The following is a 26976-nucleotide window of genomic DNA, read 5'->3' on the forward strand; positions in this document are numbered from 1 at the left end:
TGTTGAAAAATAAAAACTAATTGGTTTTAGTAATAGTGAATTGGTATAAGCAGTCAGTGTTCTGGCACGTTGTCCTCAGTGCATACTGACTGGGCTGGCAGGGCTGATGACACACGAAGGCTGTGATTGTTCCAGAACATACTCGCTGTGTAGCTCTCGCTCCCCGGCCACCAGCCCACTCGCTGGTGTGAAGGTCTCCAACATCGGGCATGTGGGCCCAGTTCCTCGACCTCCTGTTCCTTCCCCTCAGTAGGGATGCTGTGCCCGTGGCTTCGGGACATGAGGGACCCTGTCTACCATGAGTATATTCTGTTTGGCCCCTCTAATTCATAGTTCAATTCTCTAGAATCTATTGCTGACCTTAGGACCAAGACATTTCGTATAAAATGAGAATATTAGAAGACCATATTCCATGATGGCAAGAATTTGTTGGGGCTGAGTTGCACCTACCAGTTCACAGAATGTATGTGCCTCTCCGTTCACCCCCAAGGCCATCAGGCTTCTCTCATTTCCGTGACCTGTGGATCCCCATACAGATTTGGATCCGTACCCACTGAAAACAGAAATAAATGAGTTAACTCCCTTTTTTTTTCTCAATCTCTGATACAATTTCTCCATGAAAGAATCCCATTGAACAACTACCAAGACATATCTAAAAATAAAAATACAAAAAAGTAAAAGCCTCTGCTCTGTAGAGGCAAAGAGGTCTGTTTATTGACAAAATTCATTTACACATTATTTCAGTGCGGTGATGAAGGACATAAAGTAATAAATGAAAGCACAACAAGAAGGTCTCCTAACTCAGATGCCCATCAGAGAATGCTCTGTTGGGTGCAGCCTAGGAGTGGGTGATACCTAATTAAGTTGAAATGTAAGTAGGATTCCAGCGAAAACCTGAGGACTGGAAGGTCTGGACATAGGAATGCACTCCCTGTACTGAGGTACCTACCCCACAGGTCATGGAAAATAACAGCGAATCCCTGGGTTTCATCCAACATGAAAATACACGGCCGTGTTGCCAACACCCTGCAAGGACAGAAGAAGCCGTCAGCCCCCTCCCTCCTCTGATGGGCCAGGCACCACTGTCCCCAGCCTCTTGTCCTCAGATTTCCACAGGCGTGTTGTTTCATTGGTGTCTCTGAACGGGTTTTTGATTTTAACGTAAAGTCGCTAACTCTTTCGTAAAATTTAAATTCCAGCTTGTCTATAACTTAATGCATCGAGGTTTTTTATTTAAGGAGGAACGGCAGATACATTTTCTCCACAGGGCCTAAGATGTTAATGGTGATAGATTGGTCCACAAGTGCTCCCGCTGAATGAGGGCCTTTTATTTTCCACCCAAAGCAGGGACCGTGATGATGGAAATTGCAGCCTTTGCGAGAACTCCCATGTAAGGTTTGCAAGTGTTGTCTTGAAACGCTTCAGGTCTCTGGCGGTGGACAGCTGCCTCCTGTATTCCTTTGTGTGACAAGAGGCTGGGTGGGTGCTGGGACACTTCTGCTGTGCCCTGGATAAATGAGAAGTGACCGTGTCTTTCTCGTTTTACTTTCAGCTCACTCCGGTTGGCACCACAATATTTACAGGGTTTTCAGGAGACAATGGAGCTACAGACATAGATGATGGACCAAACGGGCAGATAGAATACGTCATCCAGTACAATCCGGAGGACCCGGTATGTGAGCCCCACCTGCAGTGTGGACTCTCTGAAGGGTGTTTACTGCAGCTGGTACTTACCGTATCATCACAACCCTTACCTCCTCCAGCCACCTTAGTGTCCTCCCGCTGTTACCAGCCATCCCAGAATTACAGTCTTGTAACTATTTGTGGTATACTTCTAAAACTTTTAAGAAGGTTTTGGTGGGCTTGGGAAATAACAATTTAGAAATATTTATAGGTGTAACATTCCATTGTCACCTCATTTCCATTTTGTGTGCGGACTCCTAAGCATCGTAAATAAACCACCAGGGATGACGTCACCAGTGTGATGCGTGTGCTTTGTGGCTCTTACAAAGTGACATCACTGCCCCTTCTCCACCAGTGAAGCCTCAGGAAGACAAGGGACAAAGCTGTTTTTTTTAATACTTATTTTTGGGAGAGAGAGAGAGAGAGAGAGAGAGAGAGAGAGAGAGAGAGAGAAGGACAGAATGTGAGCCAGACACACTGGCTTTTTTATGCTTATTTATTTTTTAGAGAGGGAGGTGCAGAGTGTGAGTGGGGGAGGAGCAGAGAGAAAGAGGAAGAGAGAGAGTCTGAAGCAGGTTCCAGGCTCTGAGCTGTCAGCACAGTGCCCGATGTGGGGCTGGAACTCACAAACCGCGAGATCATCACCTAAGCTGAAGTCGGACGCTTAACCGACTGAGCCACCCAGGTGCCCCAAGTTTGTCTTTTTAAAGATTAATTATTTATGTTTTTATTAGACCGTGGGATTTCTGCACCATGTCTCCCATGGGATTGTGAGAGTGTTTCCCCCAATATGGTACGTGAGAGAGCACGCTGATAAAGGCAGAGTTGTTCTGTGGCGACCTGAGCCTGGGCTGGCATGACCACCCTCTGTCTTCCTCCTCCTCTCAGCCCAGACGGGTTGTCAGGGCACCGTGGCTGCCCCACAGCACTTCTGAAGTGAATTTTCTCAGTGAATACTTCTCCTTTATGTTTAATATTGGGAAAATGAAAGGTGTTGAAGTTAATGTTCTGTCTTTACTTTTAAATTATGGTTTTGGCATATAAGCTTTAAACAAACATGAAAACAAACAAAAACATTGAGCTTGTAGAGACCAAGAATGGCCAACAGGACTTACCTGCCAAATCTACCCTCAGAACTCTGAGTCGTGAAAGCACAGTCTCATTTTCTTTTCTTTCCTTTTTTTTTTCTCAAGTTAGTTAACTTACGACACCCAGTGCTCATCCCAACAAGTTCCTTCCTTAATGCCCATCCTCCCCACCCAACAGCCCCCTCCCCGCATCAACCTCAGTTTGTTCTCTGTATTTAAGGGTCTGTTATTCGTTTGCCTCCCAGGCTGTGTGTTATTTTTCCTTCCTTTCCCCAGTGTTCATCTGCTGTGTTTCTTAAATTCCACCTGAGTGAAATCATGATATCTGTCTTTCTCTGACTTGTTTCTCTCAGCATAGCCCCCTCCAGCTGTATCCTTCTGGAAGCTCAGTTGGTGGGTAAGAGGGAGCTGGGCTCGAAGGTGTGTGGCTGGCCAGTTCTGCTTGGTGCCTCTAAGCCCTGGAGTCAGGACCGGGTTGAGGTCAGCATGGGCTCCACCCTGTCTCCACTGCATCCTGATAAAATGGTTTAGTCCTCATGCTAAACTTTTGAAAACATTTGGGGAACAAAAATGGAGAACAGAAAATCCCCTGGGCATAGCAGGGTCTAAGAAGGGACTGGATGGTTTTTGTGTGTTCGTCTCACCCCCTGACATGTATGTCTCCACGTGTTTGAAGGCAGAGGCAATGAGACAGAGAAGTGGGGAAGTAATGAGAATGCGAAAGGGAAGGACAGTAAGTAGGAAGGTCTGCTCAAAAAATCGAGTGGAAAAGATCAAAGAAGGAACTGAGGAAAAAAGGACAAGAGAAACGCTTTCCCTTAACAGTAGGGACAGGCAGCTGACTTCACGCCCCATGTTGGAACTGTTTGTCTTTCTTACTATTTAGGTTTTTGAAAGAATTAATCGTATGTGCGTGTCGTGTTTCTAGCTTACATTTTACGAAGGCTGTTTCCTAACTTGTATTCTTCAAGCTGTAAAAATGGAACAGCCAGGCCATGGATTTTAGGGAAAGGATTATCACACTGCATTAAAAACAAACCTACCCTGGGGCGTCTGGGTGGCTCAGGTGGTTAAGCGTCCAAGTTCAGCTCAGGCCATGATCTCACGGTTCGTGGGTTCAAGCCCCACGTTGGGCTCTGTGCTGGCAGCTCAGAGCCTGGAGGCTGCTTCAGATTCCATGTCTCCCTCTCTCTCTGCCCTTCCCCCACTCACACTCTGTCTCTCTCTTTTTCAAAAATAAATAAACGTTAAAAAAAAAAAAAAACTATCCAAGGTTTAGAAATAATGTGAGACAAAAAATCCATTACTTAGGAGCCGTCTTTTAGAAGTTTCGTGAGGCCGAAACTCCTTGTTACCCATGCAGTAATTCCTTCTGCAGTCTTCCCCCCTTTCAGAGATTTGTGAGCTCACCGTCAAACATAATATGTACCTTTTACTACCTGTAGTTTGGGTAAGCCCATCAGCCACATGCAGTGTCCAAATTACAGAATGAGAAGAATATACTTGAGCCAGCTAGCACTACTGTGGAATAAATAAAGACATCCTCTGGCCATGGGCCTAATTCAGTGAGACAAAAGAATCAGACACCACACGAGCACTTACCTTAATGTTATCGGGGGGAGAAAGCATTGACCCAGCCATATCCTTACAGAGATAACCCACCTTTAAACTTCACACCGTAATATTCCAATACTGATTTCTCCATTTCAGAACAACAAATATATTTGTATTACAAATATGTTTAACCTGAAAACATGGCACCTCTGGCTTTTGTAGCCACAGTCATGATTTCTTTCATGTTAGTCCCACAGGGAATGGTAATGGTAAAAGTGTAGACTGGTTTGTTCTAATTAAAACTCTCAGGGTTTTCATTTGTCTGTCTTCCAACTGACGCTATGTTAATCACTGGCAGAAATCACAAATTAATGACCTGGAGTTTCATTCAATTCACAAACATTTTGTTTGGCCACATTTTAATTTAAATACTTTTTCAGCCAATATCTAAAAACCATGAAATTTCACATTCAAATCTAGATTTCCCTTCTCTCTGAAGAAATAGAAATATGACAGCAGGGGTTCTGGTTTCCAAATGAATCTGTCCAATGTGTCAAGTGGTCTATTTCTTTTTTCTTCATTTCCAGCTAGTATAATCCTCAGGCCTAAATTTTCTACATTTTTATTTTTATTTTTTTATTTTTATTTTTTTTAATGTTTATTTGTTTGTTTTGTTTTGTTTTGTTTGTTTTTTTGAGAGAGAGAGAGATAGAGAGCAAGCAGGGGAGGGACAGAGAGGGAGGGAGACAGAATCCCAAGCAGGCTCCGTGCTGTCAGCACAGGGCCCGATGTGGGGCTTGAACCCATGAACCATGAGATCATGACCTGAGCTGAAATGAAGAGCTGGATGCTTAACCAACTGAGCCACCCAAGGCGCCCCAATAATTTTAGAGTTTACATTTCTTTGCTAAGATTTTTCTTGTTTTCCCTCGTGGTGAGCATTTTTTTATATCTCTGAGCACAGACATGGTTAAAATAGCTGCTTTAAAATCTGTGTCTACTTGTCCTGACATTGGCCTTTCCTGACTTTCTCCCTCTTTTGAAAAGGGATCACATTTCCCGGTTCATCATTGGTCAAGTTGTTTTGAGCCCTCTCCTGGACATTGTGAATGTGATGTTCTGAAGAGACTTTTAATTCTATCATATTCCTCTGAAAAGATTTTTTTGTGTGTTTTTAATCTACCAGAGAACATGGTTGGACTTAAGTTAAAAAACTCTTGGGGGTAGCTCAAATCTCAATTTAGTATACATTTTTCCTTAGTCCATCTATTATAGTCTTCCTCATGCAGGTGTGGTATGGAGTTCACCTACAGACCTGAACACCCTTTCTAAGTGGGATTTTGTCCTCTCCCTTCCTGGCTTTCTCCTTTCTGATCGCCCCTCCCCTCCCCTTCCATCAGCTTTGATTGTTCCAAAATCTATTCCCTGATTCTTCAGGCCAGATAGACTTTCTGTGAGAGTTGTAACTGGCCCTCAAGCTACTAACTACCATAAAGCAGCAAACTCACCCATGTTATCTCTTCTTTCAAGTGTGTGGCATCTCCCAGAGTGTGTCTGCTTTGGTTATCTCTTGAGGGGTATCTGGTATCCTTTGCCTTTTGTGTTTTTCCCAGAGTTTATAGGTGTTGTCTGTGGAAAGACTGAGTCAAGTAGGAGATAATCAACCATATAGAAACAGAACAATTAATGCCCAATAAATTCCTTTCTTCAGTATGCATTTAGAAGACAAGGGCACATACTTGTTTTTGCTTCTGAACCATTCTGGCCTTCCCGAATATCAGGCAACAATGATATAATCATTTCAAAGTTTTAATAACAATGGAAGAATGTGCCTCCATTTCCTTGATGGTTGTGGATCTTTAGTGACGAGTTATCAGCTCCTTTGCCGCTGGCACCAGTTTTTTCTTTTTTTTTTTTAATGTTTTTAATGTTTGTTTATTTTTTAGAGAGATAGAGACATAATGCGAGTGGGTTAGGGACAGAGAGAAAAGGAGACATGGAATCTGAAGCAGGCTCCAGGCTCCGAGCTGTCAGCACAGAGCCCAATGCGGGGCTCGAACTCACGAGCTGTGAGATCATGACCTGAGCCAAAGTCGGATGCTCAACCGACTGAGCCACCCAGGCGCCCCTACCGCTGGCACCAGTTTATAACCAGAAACACTGGAATTCCAAATCTGTGTCGAGCTGTTTTCTCTTTAAGAAAGGGAGAATTGGAGGAATTGTTGAAAACCAAGGGGACATGTGTTGTCCATTTGTCTCTGTATTTTAAAAAAGAGGATGATTCTAACACAAGAACATGTTTGAGTATATCCTCATGTCTGTGTGTTCCTAAATATTAGAGAAATAACAAACATAATATCACTTGAAATTATTACGTTGAAGACTCAGCAATCATAGCAGATGTCAGTTGCCATTACTATATGTCACCAGTGATCCCTTAGGTGAGTCTTGGGGATCAGCATAGTGTGTTAGTTATCTACTACTGTGTCACAAACCATCACAAACTTAGTGTCTTAAAACAACACACACTGATGTTTGCACAGTTTCTGTGCCTTAGGAGTCTAGGCTCAGCTTAGCTGGGCTCTCTGCTTAGGCTCTCACAAGGTTGCAGTCTAGGTGTTGAGCATGTTGGTTCTCCGGTGGAGGTTCAACTAAGGAAGGACCTCTTTCCAAGTGAACTCAGGCTGCCGTCAGAAATTGTTTCTCTGTGGTTGTAAGACACAGGCCCTTGGCGTCTTGCTTGCTGTTGGCTAGAAGCTTCTCCCAGCTCTGAGAGACCACACTTAGTTCTTTGGCTGTTTACCCCGTGACTTCTGCAAGGAGAGTGTCTAGACCATGTCTCTTGGCAACATGGAGTCTTATATGTCATAATGCGGCCATAAGAGTGACAGCTCATCACCTAAGCTGTACCCTGATGATTACAAGCAGGTCACAGATCCTGTCCACACTCAAGGTGGAGGGTTTACACAAAGGTGCGGATGCCCATCAGGAAGTGGGGAGAGAGAGGGCTCCCATAGGGATCTGTCTGCCACACCTACTGTTACGTCATCATCTTTGAATGTCCTATAAACATCTGCTTTGGAAAGTCTCTTTTTGTTTGTTTGTTTGTTTGTTTGTTTTTCACAAATCTACACAAAATAGAGGAGATAAAGGTTCTATTTTGGCTATAATGCAGGGTAAATTGAAGATGGTCACCTGCCTTGTTAACATCTTTCTTTTTTCAATGTTTTTATTTTATTTTTGAGACAGAGACAGAGTGTGAGTGTGGGCGGGGCAGAGAAAGAGGAAGACACAGATTCTGAAGCAGGCTTCAGGCCCTGAGCTGGCAGCACAGAGCCCAGCATGGGGCTTGAACTTGTGAACCATGAGATCATGACCTCAGCTGAAGTGGGTCGCCTAAATGACTCAGCCACTCAGGCGCCCCTACATCTTTCTTAACCTACCTATATTTTCTTTATGATGTGAATGAACATTTATACTACATGTGAAATAAAGAAGAATCAGGCATTTTTACTAGCCAAAATCATAAAATCGTAATTACCAACATTGCAAACTCTTTTAACCCATGAGCAAAATCAGAGTAGTTAACATTGAGCTTTCTTCTCTCTTGTTTCTTTTCATTTTTCTTCTCTTGTGCCATCATTGTCATTGAATTTTATCTAAAATAAATAAGGAATTGGGGCACCTAGGTGGCTCAGTAGGTCGAGTGTCCAACTCTTGATTTTGGCTCAGGTCATAATCTCACGGTTCGTGGGGTCGAGCCCCACATCAGGCTCCGCACTAGCACGGAGTGTGCTTGGGTCTCTGTCTCTCTCTCTTCCTCTTCCCCTTTCCCCACTTTCTCTCCCTCTCTCTCAAATAAAAAAAATAAAAAAATACAACACAATATAACAAATAAGGAACAAATTTAGGGATTAATAGCTGCTCAGCTGATTAACCAAATTCAAAGCAAAAGCATTTGTGCTCGTTTCCAAAATGTTCTTGTTCTTCCTCTCCTTGGAGATGTGCCAGGAATGCGCTTTCTTTTGGTTGGAAGAATGACGTGTTTTGGTTAATGATGCGCGAGCTAACAGAACCACATACAGGTCACCATCCTCCTCCTCCATTTCTTCCCTGACAACAACGTTGAAAAGGGATATTATGTAGAGATCACAAATTGCGATGCTTGGGGCTCTTGGGTGATAAAACAAATGGTGGTAATAGAGAAGATGTTTAGATACTTGCACTTTGGTTGAGAAGTGTCCCAGGGTAACCCTAAAAATACATTAAAAACTCACAGGTGACGAGTTTCCGGGTTGTTATCAAATGACTCTGGTAAAACCCATTCATCAACATGGAAAGTTTTTAGACATGATAGCAGTATTAAATCGGAAGCTTACAGGCAACATTCAATTTTCAGGTGATAAACCTACTATCTGTAACTTTCTGGGAGACTCAGCAGCAATACTGCATTCTCTAATTCATCTTCTATTCAAATGAGTTGATTCTGTCTCTCTCCCTGTTGGCAGACATCCAATGACACCTTTGAAATCCCCCTCATGTTGACCGGGAATGTGGTGTTAAGGAAGAGGCTCAACTATGAAGACAAGACTCGGTACTTTGTCATCATCCAAGCTAATGTGAGTATTCATTCCCCCTCGCTTCCCTCCTGGGAGCTTAGGAATAAAGAACTCTCCCAAAATGTGTCAGTGCTCGCGGAGTGCCCGCTGGAATTTATGGCCTCAACGGGGTAGGCTGCCCACAGCATAATTGATATGTTCTGTTCTTCTAGATGGAGAATGGGGCGGAATGGAACAGGAGGAGTGTTTCTACCCACTGTTCCCTTCACTCTGAGTCACATTCCCACCCTTCAGTAATTTGGCTTTAGTTCACCCTGAAGTGTTTCTCAAATTGTGACACAGAATGTGACACAGAGTGTGACCTGCAGGAGAATCCCCTCGGTGCGTACTAAACATGTAGGTTCCCGGGCTCTACCTCAGACCCTCTGTGCAAACATCTCACAGGATGGAAGTGGAATACCTGAATGTTTTACTCCCTGGGGGATCGCCAAGTATGCCAAAGAAAGAGAAGAAGCGTCCAGTTGGTATTCTTTTCCCCCTTGGCTGTCATTTCTTGAACACCTGCTCACTAGATGTCAGCTCCTGGGACTGTAACCAGGATGTATGTACAGCAGGAAGGGACAAGCTGAAAACCAGTTGCTTATAGAACGTGGACTTTTATTGTTATCTTAATAAAGCCCCAGCTGTGTGTGGATCAGGTGCTGGTTTGACACCTCAGGTATATCACCAAGGACCGGGTTTCTTCTGCCCTCACACTGGGCCCCTTTCCTGACACTTGGCCGTTTTCCCAGTGTCCTGTTCGTCAGCTGCTAGTGACTACCACAGCCTTAAGCACCACGGCTGCATTTCAGGTCTGACTGCCAGCAGGTGGAAAGGGGGTGAAACCAGGACTCTTCTTGTTTGCTGATCATCCTTCAACTGTGAGGAAACTCCTGCCCAGAGCCCTCTCCCTTCTAACTTCCCTCTGCAGCCTGGGATCACAGAGTCAGCCTAGAGAAAGGAGGCTGAGGAAGTCTTATGTAGCAAAAGGGGTGAGGTAGCCAACTCTAGATTACACCAAGTTCTGTGCATCTCCTGGTGCTGGACACACTGATAACGTGGGGAAGTGGGTGGAGAGGAGGCAGAGGGGGACCGGGAGGGGGAGGGGGAGGGGGAGGGGGAGGAGGAGGAGGAGGAGGAGGAGGAGGAGAAAGGGGGGGAGGAGATAGAGGAAAAGGAAGAGGAGAAAGGGGGAGGAGGAGAGGAGGAGGAGGAGGAGGAGAGGAATTTGTTAACAAGAAGAATAGAGCTAGTATTTCAGCAAAATTCTGACAGGGCTGGCTACAGATAGCTTCCAATATTGAAAAAGTCCACAGCAAGTGACAAGATCATGTTACAAATAGGTTATTAGACTCTGAAGCCAGCCTGTGCCTTAAAGGATTCCTAAGCAATGTCATTCTACTCCTATAACAGAGCATGAAGACCACTCAGAGTGGAAAAAAGAAAGCATCCTCCATCAGCTGTTATGAACAAGTTTATATGTGATAAGGTGTCACTAAATGGCCATTTTTTAGCTAGAGATATTTTGCCAGAAAGGAGGGGAAAGTTTGTCTGTGTATAAAATAATTAAATATACAATATATATTTACATTAATGTTATTTTATATATTTATTATATATAAATATATTTGCTTATATAAAAGTATATTTATTTATATATATGAGTTTAATTTGCCTATTTTATATAGTAGATAGATAGTAGATATATATAGATAGAGATCTAATTTTTGAAGCCAGATTTCTAAATTTTCGTTCAAAATTCTCAAGTCGGTATCTTGGTGTCCACGGGCAGAGATTAGAGTGCAAACAGCAGATATAGGAGAAACTAATGTCTACTGGTGGGGGGGTCCTCTCAGAGCTCCTCAAAACCCTGAAATCTTTTTTTTTAAATAGTTTTTCTACACAGTGAAAATGAGAAGAAAAAAACACAGCTTCTCTTGTTTGACTCTGAATCTCTAATAAAATTTAAGGAAAAATAAGATTGCTGTGGAATGTATCAGTTTTTCTTATGCTATTTAAAATGAGCTATTTTTTAAAAAGAAGTTCAAGTAAAGTGAGCTATTTTTTTAAGGAAGTTCAAGCAAAAACATTTGAATCAATGTTTAATTTAAAATATTTTTGAAGGCTCCTGGAACAATTTGTATGCAATTTGCTAGACTGCCCACAACTGAGAGAGAGAGAGAGAGTGGTAAGTGGTTAGCATTTCAGGGATAAACTTATGAAATACGAGGATATGCGTGAATCAGCAAGAGGGAAGATTGGAACTGGAAATAAGTGAAAGAAAAGGTTAATTTATCTGTAGCAATTTTTATTATAAATTTAAATCCTACACTATAAAATGGGAATATTAAATATAGGAGATTATAAGCTTCTTGGTGTTTTTAAAAGCTGTCAGAGCTATATCCTTTTAATAGTTTTATTTATTTACTTATTTTTAAATGTTTATTTATTTTGAGAGAGCCAATGGGAGAGGGGTAACGAGAGAGGGAGAGAGAATCTCAAGTGGTCTCCGCATTGTCAGCACAGAGCCTGACATGGGGCTCAACCTCAGGAACCATGAGATCGTAACCTGAGCTGAAGTCAAGAATCAGTTGCTTAACCGACTGAGCCACCCAGGCACCCCCCCCAAAATAGATAATTTAAAAATGGAATCACTATGGGAAAATTATATATGCATATGTGTGTTTAGGAATATACTTTTAATCTTGGTAAACACTGCCATATTGTTTTCCAAAATATTACAGCACATCACTTTCCTACAAGATAAAGAATGGCACATTGCCTCTGCTTTTTAGATAAAATAATTTACTAAAAAAAGTGTATTGTAGGAGCTGAAAAGCTGACTCCTACTTGCTTGAGGACCGATGGTGAGCTCCCTTCCCTACTCCGAGTTCAGTGACCTCACCTTTGTGGCCATGGTGGCCACTGTGAGTATGGACAGTGACCAGTGCTACGAATCAGGACTTCTCGTCCCAGAGAGATGGTTGTTCAATGTTTACTGCTTTGTGAATACCCACGTCTGTGTCAGGGAGCAAGAATCAAGGTCCTTCTGGCCAGACCAAGTATCAAATTGACATGAGACAGATTAACAGGAGGAAATCAACATTAATAGACATATGTATGGGAATCCACATAGACATTCCAAACACAGGCACAATCAGAAATATATGTCCTTCTGAACTAAGGAGAAGGGGGCAGGGGTCTAGGATTTTACAAGAAAACAGTGCAGTTCATAGGGTGATAAGAAAAGCAGATGTTTGCTAATTGGCTGTTCTACATACAGAGGACTCACTCAGGTAAAATTTATCTCCAATAATTCATATTCTGTGAAATACCCCAAATGAGATTTTTTCTGTGTGGCTAAGAGAGGGACAAAAGTATCTCCTGAGACACAGGGTCTCAGGGGCTTTGTGTTCACAATAACTCACATGTCAAAGTGGCACATTCTGGGAGGGTCCACTCTGGAACCCTTTCATCTATATAATTTACACTTTTATATTTATATAGGATCATGGAGTCCACAGACTGTTACATGTTTCTAGTTACATTTTTATATCCTTTGGTGTTTTTTTATTTTGTCAATGCTACGTAAACTGTCGTACAATGTAGATCACGTACATTCAAAACCTACGTTTTTCTCTTGGAGTCCTAAAGACAGTTGAAATATGAACAGTTTTGATTTTAAAGTAGGTGGTATGTAAGTGGATGGACGAGTGCTTTGACCTGGCTTTGCTTATGGTACAAAGATTTGATTGATGTACAAAGGAAACTATTCTAATTTCATGTAATTAGGAAGTTTCTTTTTATCCCTGTGGACATATTAGAATTCTTTTTTTTAATTTTTTAAATTTGTTTTTTAGAGAGAGAGACAGAGCGTGAGTGGCGTAGGGGCAGAGAGAGGGAGACACAGAATCTGAAACAGGCTCCAGGCTCTGAGCTGTCAGCACAGAGCCCAATGTGGGGCTCGAACCCACAAACTGCGAGATCATGACCTGAGCCGAAGTCAGATGCTCAACCGACTGAGCCACCCAAGTGCACCACATGTTGGGATTCTCAAATAAGCTGGAAGAGTTTTGGTTAACAAAATTAAGAAAACTTGCCACTTGTTTACATGAGGAATATTTGCAACATTATTAACCATGGTTTAAGTATGAATGGGCAATGAGAGAATGATTAATTCTAGAAAACAGAAGGAAAAGAAATCTAGAAAAGAAAGTTCAGAGATTGTACAAAGATCCCTAGATTTTCTTACTGTTGAAGTTTCCAATATAGTCTGTACCACAAACTCCAATTTTGTTATGTTACCCTAAATCACAAACAAATCAAACTTATCTCCTTATACATGGATATTGTTCCAAAGCAAGCTCTCCTTTGTATTACTGTTATCCTGAAGGAAATACTGAGGACTCTTCCATACTCCGGAGCCCTTAATTAGTTGTCAGAAAAAAAAGTTTACATTTAATTTAGAATCATAGCCAGGGTAGGGATGCCAGGGTGGCTCAGTTGGTTAAGCATTTGACTCTGATTTTGGCTTAGGTCATGATCCCAGGGTTGTGCGATGGAGCCCCACATTGGGCTCTGTGCTGAATGTGGAGCCTGCTTGGGATTCTGTCTCTCTCCTTCTGCACTTCCCACTCTCTCTCTCTCTCTCTCTAAAATAAATAAAATTAAATAAAAATTAAAATAAAATAAAATCATAGAGTAATTCTAAATCATCTTACCAATAACAGGAAGAATTTCATATTTTCTGAAATATCAAAAATCTAGAGAAGGAACGCTTAGTTGTCTTTCATAACAAGATATTCTAATTCGGAAGAATGCCACTTCTTTCTTGCTCTGTCTTTTCTCCCAATGTATGAGTATTCAGATCAGTGTGTAAGCATTGTAATTATATGGGCTTGTATGTAAAACAATCACTTCATATACTTCTGGATGTCAATTTCTGTAAACAACTTTTCAGCAGTAGCTCCCACTCTGACCTTCCCTCACCTGTCCTTCCTACTGCTTATGGAGTAAGTGCTGAATTTTACACCAGTTGTTCTGAGCTCCGCCCATTCTTGGGCGTACTCTGGGGAATAGGCGTGAAAGAGGGAGATGGTGATGGCACCTGATGGCTGACACAGATTTATACAGTGCCCAGTGGTCAGGGTGTGTAAGCATGTGGAGATGCAAAGTGTCATGCTATTCTGTCTACCAGTGTGCATAAAAATTAAGGAAAATCATTAAATGTCTCAATCCAAAAAAAAAAAAAAAAAAAAAAAACTTTCCAGGAAAAAAAAAATCACTTCTAAAATGGTTTAGACCCACACAATCTTGTTGCTTCTTTATTTTTTTTTTTTCCATTTTGAATAAAACAATGTAATGGAATCAAGTTACTCTAGGATAAGTTTCGTGTTTCCAGTCAGGGATCGTCCATCTGTCATTGGTGAGCAGAGCAGGGCAAACACCCCCATGGTCCTAGGTGAAGAGTCAGGGTCAGAAGATTCAGGGCAAACCTAATTATGTTGCATTTTTTTTCTTTCCCTACTGCAAATAGCTGATAAAGTAATGAAAGAGTCTGTAATATATGTATCTATGAGTGAGTCTGGGAGGTGCTTGCTGCTAGCCAGTTTGTGTGTGTGTGTGTGTGTGTGTGTGTGTGTGTGTGTGTGTGTGTGCGCACGCGCGCATGTGTGTGTGTGTTTTAGCTACAAAGCACTTGAATACTGAGTATGTAAATGTTGGAAGTCTATGCCAAGTCTTCTATGGCAGCGGCTCAAAAACAAACCAAAACATCAGCATGTCTGTTCCGTACTCATTTCTTTTTTTTAGTTTTTTGAAAAAAAAATAATGTTTATTTTTGAGAGAGAGAGAGAGAGAGAGAGAGAGAGAGCTCACACAAACAGGGGAGGGGCAGAGAGAGTGGGAGACACAGAATCTGGAGCAGGCTGCAGGCTCTGAGCTGTCAGCACAGAACCCGATGCAAGGCTCTGTCTCATGAGTTGTGAGATCATGTATGACCTCAGGAGCAGTCAGATGCTTAACAGACTGAGCCACCCAGGTGCCCCTAAAAGCTGTTTTTTTTTTATGTTTATTTATTTTGAGAGAGAGAGAATGAATGAATGAATGAACGAACATGAACAGGGGAGGGGCAGAGAGAGAAGAGAGAGGGAATCCCAAGTAGGCTCGGTGCTATCAGCACAGAACCCGATGCAGGGCTCTGTCTCATGAGTTGTGAGATCATGATGTGAGCCGTACTCACGAGTTGGACACTTGGCCAACTGAGCCCCCCAGGTGCCCCAGCGAAGGCTGTTTTTAATGAGGACTACCCCACTGGAGAAACCAACTGAGCCACCCAGGCGCCCCTGTTCCATCCTCATTTTAGAACTGAGATTCACAGAATTTCTTAGTATTTGCTGCAGTCCAAATCATCCCTAGCTCCTCCCTGACAATATTTAACTGGATACACTTGTAAATAGAGAGCAGGTACTGAGTGAATCACAAATTAGCATTCATCTCCGCTGATCAAAGAACAGTGGACAATGAAACTATTTTCTAGAAAGAAAGCCTTTTGATTAGGATAAAGGGGTGGGGCCTTACTTCTCATCAGACGCAGGTGTTTTATTTCCTTAACACCGTCAGTTTAAATATTTGCAATTTTATAAAACTGTGCTTTGTAAAAAGTGTGGACTGTGATGATGAATCCGTTATCTCTGAGCTATTTATAAAAGTCAGTATCTCTGAAGTTCTAAACACATATCTCTTTTTTGAAGAAATAAATTAGTTCTTCCTAGCAATATGTTGATGAAAATTTCTACTTATTTAGTAAACACTTCATTCAAAGACAGTGGGTGTCTTGGCTACAGCAGCCATCGTGTTACAATGTGGTTCTCAAGGTTTGTAGCTTGTGTTGCCGTCATATGGGACCAGTGGATTGAGAATTTGAATGTACATGCTGAGGATTCAGGGACCAAGTCAGTGCTGCTTTCCTGTTCAGCCCAGACAGAATATTCCAGCTAGGTCAGATTCCACACACTGCTGAATATTCCTTATGACCTTCTTGATTCTGTGTTGAATATACATAGGCTTTTAAATTACTGGATTTTGGCTTTTACACTGGATTATTCTTCATATCACCTGCACTTCCTTGTAAGCTGAACTCACAGTTGTTAAGTAGTGACCTATTTGTATGGCAGCTAATTAAATGTTTCATGGACGTTAATGTTTAATGTTAGCAAGTGTGTAAGTGATATGTGAAATAATAATGCACATTGAGAAAATACAAATTAAACAGTCATACTTGAATAAATAAAATAGATATATTTTATTTATATCTTATATCTTACATCTTATATATTATATATTATATATATCTTATATATAATTTATATTATGTATTATATATTTATATATTATATATTATATAATATATATTATATATATTTATATATATTATATATATTATATACGTATCTTATATATATCTTATATATATCATATATACCTTATATATATCTATCTTATATATATCTTATATCTATATTATATTTATATAAGATATATATATCTTATATCTTATATATATATATTATAGAATAATTAAAATAGATATATTCTTGGGATGCCTGGGTGGCCCCTTTGGTTCGGCGTCCGACTTCAGCTTCAGGTCATGATCTCACCGCTTGTGAGTTCAAGCCCCGCGTCGGGCTCTGTGCTGACAGCGCAGAGCCTGGAGCCTGCTTCCAATTCTGTATCTCCCTCTCTCTCTCTCTCTTCCCTTCTCCCACTCATTGCTCTCTTTCTCTCAAAAACATAAGTAAACATTAAAAAAAAATTTTTTTAAAGATATATTCTTGCTTGACAGTTACAGTCATAGTTTTTAAGCTAATGAAGTATCTTTTTAAAAAATGTTTAAAAATGTAAAATACCTTACTTTTGTAAAGGAAATAAGAGAAATGAGGAATGAAAATGGGAGTAAAGAAGGAAGGAATTTGGCAGGGCGGGGAGGGGGTGATTAGTTTTTAATATGTTTTGGATTCTCACATAGGAATGAATGGAAATACAGACTTCAGAAAATCACATAAAATATTTATGCAAATAATTATGTTTTATTTATGCCACTCCCAATTTAGAATGTTATTTCTTTTATCTAGAATAATCTTCAGCAGTAGCATTTTACTAGAAAGAGCGAAAGTTTCTTTTCATTTTGGTTTTTATCTCAATTTCCAGGGGCTGTGTTTTAGATGAATTTTTAAGGTCAAATTTGGTTCTAAACTGGGAGAAGAACATCACAGATTAAAGCCTTCCATGGGCTCACAAGTGCACAGTGAGCTGGAGACCTACTTTCATATTCATACCCCTCACATTATATAATATATTTTAATGACAAATCCTGCAGAATATCCGCATGTGTAGAGGGACTGTGGGTATCTGTCAGTGCTACCTCTGTGTGTAGACATGGAGAGGAGCAGAATTTGTCACCACAGAATATGCCTCACTGGCATAAGGATTATGGTTTCAAAACAGCAGACAACAGGGAAGCTCTGAAAACTAAGTAGGCAGTTTATGCCTACACGGGACTCTCCACCTGCAAGGGTGTCCCTCCCCCTCCAGGAAGAGGAGAATGGCTAAATCCGGAGAAGCTTCTGTCAGAGGGAAAGGCTTGTTTTACTGTGCCTTGCCTGAAACCCAGTTCTCCCCACTCTCCATCCCCAACGTCTTCTTTTGTCCTTTGCTGAAGCCTGGGTTTAAGGTGACAGTTTGGGCCATTTTGGGGAGTTGCCCAGTTTTCCTGGTTGTATGTGTGGGTACATATCATTAAAGCATTTTGTTTGTTTGTTTTCCTGCTAATCTGTTTTCTCTTGTGTGGGGTCTCAGCCAAGAAGCTACAAGGGTGGAGGGAATTTTTTTTTCTTCCCTGACAGTAGCTTCTTTACTATTTTTCCTCCCAGTAAAAAGTTCATATTTTATAAATCAACACTTTGTAAACAGTATCTTTTCCCAATATTATAACCAAACCAACGTGAGCTGCTCCTTGGTGCATCAGAAACTGTACCTGATGAGTTGCCACACAAAGAAAACTTTATTTGCAGCAAACAAGGAGATCATGGGGAATGACTTCCAAAGCCCTGGCTCTCTGGGGAGGGAATGGGTTCCTTTGTTTAGGGTTAGGAGGGATATTTAGATAGGGGAGCCTCGTCATCATCTGTAGACGCAGATATAGGGTCGTGCGTATGTCCTAGGGAAACCTGCCTACACACATGCTGTGTGTTATGTAATGAGACTTGTGCTCCTCCTTGGGTGGAGACTTTAGTATTGCAGTGAGTAGAGATAGTTGTCAGTCTTTCTAGAGGTCACACCGTGGACCATTGGCTCAGGTGTGAGTAAGGGGTTGAGCTCAAACTGGTCAACATGATCTGGGCTGGTTGGAGGTCTTGTCAGGACAGTCGCTCGCTTGCTCACTTGAGGGAAGGTTTTGCTTTCCATGCTTTCCATGCTTTCCATGCTGAGTTAAGAGATAAGCTGGAGAGAGGAGCTCAAGGGAAAATGTGAGATAAAGGTCAGTGAATGCAAGCAGATGGGCAGTCAAGGTCAGATCTTGGGGTCTAGCTGGTAAAATATGACATAAAAACCTAAATTAGGGGCGCCTGGGTGGCGCAGTCGGTTAAGCGTCCGACTTCAGCCAGGTCACGATCTCGCGGTCCGTGAGTTCGAGCCCCGCGTCGGGCTCTGGGCTGATGGCTCAGAGCCTGGAGCCTGTTTCCGATTCTGTGTCTCCCTCTCTCTCTGCCCCTCCCCCGTTCATGCTCTGTCTCTCTCTGTCCCAAAAATAAATAAAAAACATTGAAAAAAAAAATTAAAAAAAAAAAAAAAACCTAAATTATATATTTTGGTAATCATACATACACCCACTCTTATGCACTTGTACTCCATTTTAAGGAGTCTTAATGACCCAAAGAGGTAGAGAATAGTTAGATTTGTTGCTGACAGATTGAAAGAGTTTGATAAACACTCAACTGTATCTACCATTGACTTGGGGATGACATATAAGGGGTAAGGTTGTGTGGCATTTAAGTGCAGAAATACTGCTTATGGGATATTCAGATATTTTTCCACATCCATATCACATGAAATGTTATCTAATATTTTTTATCAGCTTTGATTGATTTGGCATTTTGAAAAACTTTATCCTAAGCAACCATAATTTTTAAAATGTCAGATTTGATGAGCCAGTTGTGTTTTTTAAAATTTGCAAGAAATATATGAATTTATGCCAAATTAATATTTTCAACAAAATAGTGATTGCCAGAGGGGAGATGGCTGTGGGAGGGCAAAATGGGTGAAGGGGAAAGGGAGATACAGGCTTCTAGGTATGGAATGGATAGTTCATGGGGATGAAAGGCACAGCACAGGGAATACAGTGATTCTGAAATAACGTTGTGTGCTGACCAATCATAGCTCCAGGTGTGGGGGGCATGGCATAAAATTGTACTTTGCATCACTATGTTGTACACCTGAAACTAATGTGACATTGTGTGGCAACTGTACTTTAATAATAATTTTTTCCGTATGTACTCAAAACTCATACATTTACAGTATAGTATTTAATTTTTTTTTAATATTTATTTTTGAGAGAGACAGAAAGACAAAGAACAAGTGAGGGAGGGACAGAGAGAGAGGGAGACACAGAATCCGAAGCAAGCTCCAGATGCCGGGCTCAAACCCACGAACCATGAGATCATGACCTGAGCTGAAGTCAGAAGCTTAACTGACTGAGCCGCCCAGGTGCCCTAAAGTGTTAAGTTTTTTTTTTGTTTGTTTGTTTTTTTATTTATTTTTGGGACAGAGAGAGACAGAGCATGAACGGGGGAGGGGCAGAGAGAGAGGGAGACACAGAATCGGAAACAGGCTCCAGGCTCCGAGCCATCAGCCCATAGCCCGACGTGGGGCTTGAACTCACAGACCGCGAGATCGTGACCTGGCTGAAGTCGGACGCTTAACCGACTGTGCCACCCAGGCGCCCCTAAAGTGTTAAGTTTTAAAGCTAATTTGTGGAGCACCAAAATTATCTCATATGGCATTTGCTGCTCCTACTGTACTTTCAACTATACTGAATATAATAAACAGACAAGGAAAATTTACAATTAAAGAAGGACTTCTTAAAAATCTCTATCCCCTATACATTCAACCAATCATAATTATTAGTATAACCTTGTAGTGATTAATCTTGATTGTATTCATCCCTTTTTTGAGAAGGAAAACCTGTCCTCTGCTTTCTTAGATTTACTAACTGGTGACTTGCAGATTACAGGTCCAGTGTCTTCCTTGTGTCCTCCTGATAAACACTCTTTAGATAAATATAATTAATATGAATTTCTAGTGAAATCACTTCCACTCCTTAACATGGGCTTCACATAGTGATTTCTTCCCAAAGAAATGAAAAAGGAAACAAGAAAGAATAACTTTACAATGGGGAACCATGATGAACAGAAGCTCAACCAGGTGATCAAGGTTAGCCTAAATCATGAGTCGTGTTAATAATAATATACTCTTGATACAATGTGATGAAATGATGCTGGACCTCTCTGGTCTTCCTCCCCAAAATGTACCACCCCAGCCTGATCTTGAAAAAAACATCAAGTCCCCATTGAGGAATATGCTCCAAAGTGCCTGACTCGTTCTCAACATTGTCAAGGAGATGAGAGACAAGGGAAATTGGAGAAATTTTCATAACCAAAAGGAGCCTGAGGGGACATGATGGCAAAATATAAGTGGAGTCCTGGATGGGATCCAGAAAACGGACATTAGATAGAAAGTCGGGAGATCTCAGAAATATGGATTATAGCTAATAACGATGTATTGTCACAGCAAGAAAAGCAACAATGACAACAACACTGGGCCAGTTTAAGTGAGTAGACAAGATCTTAGTCAAGGCTGTTTCATAATGAAGAGACCAGAATGCGTTCTGAACTCAAGTCGGATGAAAGAAGGGATAGAGCATTGTTAAGATCTGAGATAGGAATTCTCTTCACAAGAATTTCTCTTTCTTTTTCTTTTTGTTTTCTGTACATGTAGGAGATCATAGATGCTAACTAAACCTATTGTAAAACCATTTCACATATGCAAGTCAAATGTTGTGCATCTTAAACTCATGCAGTGCTATATGTCAGTGGTATCTTGGTAAAATAGGGGAAAACAAAACAAAACAAAAATCCCTGTTCTCATTGTTCCATAACATAGTGGAAAAAAGAGAACATTGAATAGATAGTTCCCATTATTGCTACAAGGGTACCCTTCGTAGAAGCTGTGGTTTTAGAATCCCAAAGAATAAAGAAACAAAATAAGACAGTTAGAACCTGGAAGCTTGGAAAACTAGGTTATTTCAATGACAGCATCATCCTACCAGAAGACAAGCAATGCTGGTCTCAAAATAATTTATAGTAGAAAAGCTTATGTGAATCATTAAACAGCATTTCTCCATTAAGAGTATAGCACATCTGGTGGGTTTTTTTTCTCTTTTTTCTCCCTTCATTTTACTCTTTCTTTGTTTCTTTTTTTCTTTCCTTCTTTCTTTCTTTTTTTTTTTTTTTTTTGTTCAGGATGTGGGTTTTTTGTTTTCATTTTTGTTGTTGTTTGTTTTTGGAAGTAACCAAAATTCATCTAAAATGTATCTAGATTGCTTGAAATATCATCAAAAGAGAGAGAGAGTGAGCGAGCCGGGTGCATGTGCGTGCACCCGGCTGGGCTTGTGGTGGAGGAATCAATAGCCAAGGGTTTTCGCTAATCGGTCTTCCCAAAGGAGAAGTGAAATGGCTTAATTTCTTAAGGATGGGAGATATTTTCACAATGTGGCGCAAGCCTCGTGTGGAGGGTAGGCTCCTATCCTCCCACGGAGACAGGGATGTGGGGGCTCTGTCTTCTTCAGTGATTACTTTCCGAAGGGACAGCTCCCAGGTCCTTGAATGAGGGTGCTGGGTTGTAAAACTGGCAGAGGTTTGAGCTGGGAGAAGATTGCCGTCTCAAAGGGCTAAGAAAGTATTGCAGCTGCAAGTTTTCTAAAGTAAATGCTCTAAGAGAGGCCAGGTGCCTACGATCAGGAAGAATTCTGTGTCCAGTCTAGTCAAGCTGATGGGAACGTGAAGTCCATCTTGTTTTTTTGTTTTTCTTCTCTGTTTTCCTCTCTCCCAGGACCGGGCACAAAATCTGAATGAGCGGCGAACCACCACCACCACCCTCACGGTGGATATTCTGGACGGAGATGACTTGGGTCCGATGTTTCTTCCTTGTGTCCTTGTGCCGAACACTCGTGACTGTCGCCCGCTCACCTACCAAGCTGCCATACCTGAGCTCAGAACTCCGGTAAATATACTCCCATTCTTTCACCTTCACTTGCACCTCTTTGACCTCAGTGAGACCCCATTCAAATATTTTGCAAACATGTCAGTGGAGAATAGCAAACTGCACGGTGCGGGGGTTGAAAGTATTTATGTCTAAAACCATTTTCAGAGAGTATGGCAGAGTTTGGTCACCACACATTATGGCATCACTTACAAAGTCAAAAGTGTGTCGCAAAGCAACCACCCATTTGACACTGATTGTTTTATTTTATTCTTTCCACCTATAGATCATAATAGAGTTCAGTTGCCAACATGTTCTAGGAAACTCGAAGAAATAATTTCAGTATTTCCTTAAGTTTATAAGTCCTAAGTCAGAAGACATACAGGTCAATAGAGTACTTTTCAGCCTCTTAAGAGTTGTAAAATCTTATTGGAGATTGTGCTTGGTTCTTTGGAGGTGGAAGCTAATGAATTCTGAATGCACATTTCTATTCTTAAAGATGTGTTTTAAAGAAGCAGAAAGGTAAGGCATGAATACTTATCTTCTACACTTGATTCTACATCTGTTTTTTTACTATTCTAATAGAGCTGTAAGTTGCTGTCAGCTTGGTATTCACACCTTGGGCCTGGGTAATAAATATTTATACCTAAGAATAAAAGTTATAAGGCAAATATATATCCTACTTACACTAAAATATCAATTTCTCCCTTAAAAATAAAAAAATAATAATAATAATTCTCCTTAAAAGGAGCCAAATTCTTAGGAGATTAGTATCTTTTCTTGACTAATGTCTTTGCTGTTCTTCTGTTAAACATTCAGCTTTTTCTGTGTTGGAATGTGTCTCAGGATGTCAGACTTTGTTGGGAGGTATTTGAGGTGTTTTTTTTTTCCTCTCAAACACATAAGAACTGTGGTTTGGGGAATCCTCTCTGTTTTTGAGATTTTGAAAGAATAAAAAAAGAAATTCCTTCTCCTGAGTGTAAATCATGTTGCATTCTGTGCGCTTCTAAGGATCATTATCCAATGTTGCATCTCTGAGCCTTACTTTGAGATCTAGTAGATCTTAAATGGTTGAGATTTACTCCTGTGTCTTCCAGCATAAGTAACTAGTGGCCCAGTTGGCTTGTGTGAAGCAAAGAAGCTGGGGGGGGGGGGGGGAAGAAATGTTGTGATGTGCATTTCATGAAGAAAATAATGTAAATTTTCAGCTAAATGGAGTAATTTCAAAGACAAAAAGGCTAATGTAGAACTTGTCGGGACAAATAGTTGTAGATGACCTAAGGTTATATGTCATGGTGTGATTTTGTTGACTATACCAGCAAGAAGACTATTAATGAGAGTGAACATTATTTTTTGAAAGCTTAATTGAAATTATGAGGAAAATATTTTCAGTATTAATTTAGCTTTGAGTTGATTTATGTAGCTGTCATACCAATGAGGTCACAAGAGAAGGGGCATAGAGACACAGTGACTAAAATTGGTGACTCAGCATGATGACTGTTTAACAGTATTTGATGTGTTGTTGGTGTTTGGGAAGCAGAGGGCATTGGTTTTATAAAGCACCTCTGAGCACCCTTCCTGTCTCTTCCAGATAGCAGACTAAGCATCTCTGTCATTCCTATGCAGTTTCACGGTAGGGACAAGGCCATGCTCTAGATTTGGGGGAATAAAAATAAATTATAATAGTGACTAGCGGTTATAGAGATTGTTCAGATTGTCATGAACTGTGCTAAACTCTACGGGAATATTAACTGAAATCCTGGTGGGTAGCTACCACTATTATGGTCACTTGGTACATGAGATGTCTGAGATAAAGGGTTTACATAACTTTCATGGTCTTACAACTAATAAGTAAAAACTGTCTTCTTGGTTTTTTTTTTTTTCAAAAAAATTTAATGTTTATTTGCTTTTTGAGAGAGAGAGAGAGAGAGAGAGAGAGAGAGAGAGGTGTGAGCCTGGTAGGGGCAGAGAGAGAGGGAGACACAGAATCTGAAGCAAGTTCCAGGCTCTGAGCTGTCAGCACAGAGCCTGATGCAGGGCTCGAAATCACGGACTGAGAGATCATGACTTGAGCTGAAGCGGGACGCTTAACCGTCTGAGCCACCCAGGCACCCGAAAAGCTGTTTTCTTTTAAAGTCATGTATCTTGAATTAAATACTATGCTATAAAATCCAGAATGATCAAGCTTTATGCTTCATCATCCTTTTTAACAGATTGACCCATTGTTTAACATTCTGTGAAATGGAGAATTTTAATTTTACAAATTTCAGTAGTTAGGGCAAATATTTGTTTAATGAGGGGCATATTTTTATTGCCACATAGGAAAATTAAACATATTTACTTGCAAAATTAGGTGCTTGATCTGATTATCAATCACTGCATGAAACTACCAGCAAGATTCGCATGTCTTCACATTACAGTTTTTAAATTTGCTCATGAAAGCTGCAGTTTTGCCAGACTTGAGGGACCATCCCATCTGTGCTCCATCAACTGGGACACCTTGCCTGAGGCCTGGGTACCACTTTCAGAATGCTTAACTTAGCAAGTCGACTCTGACTGTTGGCCGGAGCTCAGCTGGGGATGTGAGCTGGAGGCTTCATTCCGTCTCCACACGGGGCCCTCGTGGGCTGTTTGGGCTCCCTCACAGCAAGGCACTGGGTTCTAAGAAGGGGCTTCCCAGGGGAATTGGGCAGAACTTTCATGAACTGGACTCCTAATTTGCACTGACCCCTCTGTGTCATTAAACCTGTGCCACTTTCAGGGACTAACAGTATGTACCAGCTCCCGAAGGGAGGAGGGCGGAAGAAACATTGTAAGAACATCTGGGGAAGGAAATCTTGTCGTGATGACGGCTGGAAAGTAAGATCTGCCATGGAGCCGCCATCCGGGTTTCTTGTGCTGTTCCACCTGCCGCTTGGGGTCCCCTCTGCTTCACTAGGGTTAAGAGCTGAAGCTAGGTTTTGAGTTGCACATTCACATTGCTGTCTTTATGTCTGTCTTTTTATTTTTTTTACTCCTTTTTAAAAACTTCCCTTTACATATTTGGCTAAATTTTCTGGAAATTTCAATAAATAAAATCTTGCTATTTAGAGCAAGAGAACTAACCATTTATATCAACTAAACAAGACATGATGACTGTAATTATATACTTGCTGATCCTTTTCTCAACAAATTCTTCAAATTTTGAAAGCTTTGACACCTGTTCACCTTCTGCGTTGATGTGAAAATTTCCACCAATTACCTCACTGGTATTCTTGACTTGAAAAGCCATTCTTAGCTCTGCCACAGTGCATGCAGAATTTATCAGCTCGGAAAAACTTTACAACATGGTCTGGCACAGTGTTTAACTCATGAACCAGGATATAATAAAAGTCTACTGTTCAGTGAAATGCAAATAATCATGTTTAAATATAAACTTATTTAATAAATATTTCATATGTTTTTCTTTAACAGAAAACTGTCTTCAGTAAAAGTTAGTGTCTTCACTAACACCAAACTTAATATTATATTGAATATGTAAATATATATACCTGATGTCTCTGGGTACTAATGCAATTTGCAGCCCTGTGCTAATAGTCATTCATTTATTAATTTGATGAATATCTAGTGGTCCCTAATATATACTCAACTCTGTGCTAATTGAGGAGATGACAACAGGGAGGAGATGAAAACTTTCCAGTATTGTGTAAATTTGTTCTCACTTTTTTTTAAAGTCTATGTATTTATTGAGAGAGAGAGAGAGAGAGAGAGAGTGTGTGTGTGTGTGTGTGTGTGTGTGTGTGTGTGTGTAAGTGGGGAAGGGGCAGAAAGAGAGAGAGGAGAGAGAAAATCCCAAGCAGGTTCAGCACTGTCAGCGCAGAGCACAATGTGGGGCTTGAACTCACAAATCATGAGATCATAACCTGAGCCAAAACCAAAGTCTGTCAGTTAAACAACTGAGCTACCCAGGCGCCCTTATTCTCACTTTATGACTCTATTGAGTTGTTATTCTGCCTATCTAGTTGAAGTTTCTTAGTGTTACAGAACAATTCTGTAGAATTTGGAGAGTATAGAATCCCCAGCTCTATTTTCCTTACTTTCTGTTGAAGTGCAAAGATACAGTGGATCCGTACACAGTTTTGTTTTGGTTTTTATTTCCTTTCTGAATTGAAGGGTTAACATACTGTTTGGTTGACTGGTTGGTATTTTGCTGGGTAACTTGTCCCCAGAGAGAAGCACTGTAGTATTAATATGGTAATATTGACATATTATCTATGTGAATACTAGATGTAATCAATTCATTACACTTTTTTTAATTTACTGTTTATTTACTATGCCGCGTAGTGTCCTGTGTTTCAGCTCTAGTGACTGGCCAGGTGTGATCATCTGGTAGCTAGGAGCCGTGCTTGAATGAGTTTTTCCCGTGCCTGTTGGGTTGGGTGGCGGGAATATGTGGCCTCCAGCACCTGCACCACTGTGATCTGTCTTAGCGAATGCTGGTGTTCACCTAACTGTCCAGAGCATCTCCTGTCCTGATTTCATAGCGCTCTCCCCTTCCAGGGAAGCTTTCCCAGTATTACAGGAGTGGTGGCCATCTTCAGGAAATTATACAACACTTATAATTTCCTCCAGACTCGTGCTTGTTACAATCCAGGAACTTCCCCTTTTCACCTTTTATGAAACTACTGGTTGTTCTGCCCTGGGTTTCTTCTCCTATGTCTTTGATGGCCCTGGGTTTCTCCTCCTATGTCTTTGAT

The 26976-nt window shown here is 41.0% G+C and overlaps 1 protein-coding gene across 1 annotated transcript; it reads left to right on the forward strand.

The window, feature by feature from the left end:
* Positions 1-209: 209 nt before the first annotated feature.
* On the forward strand, positions 210-25099 carry LOC125918446 (protocadherin-15-like; the record flags this gene model as incomplete). The annotated part of the gene is made up of 5 exons (XM_049624446.1): positions 210-266; positions 1553-1672; positions 8834-8944; positions 22091-22367; positions 25002-25099. Coding segments are annotated over exons 1-5 (663 nt in total), but the record flags the coding sequence as incomplete, so codon positions are not given.
* Positions 25100-26976: the final 1877 nt, after the last annotated feature.

This window comes from Panthera uncia, unplaced genomic scaffold (genome assembly GCF_023721935.1).
Source record: "Panthera uncia isolate 11264 unplaced genomic scaffold, Puncia_PCG_1.0 HiC_scaffold_796, whole genome shotgun sequence".
NCBI classification, from domain to species: Eukaryota; Metazoa; Chordata; class Mammalia; order Carnivora; family Felidae; genus Panthera; species Panthera uncia.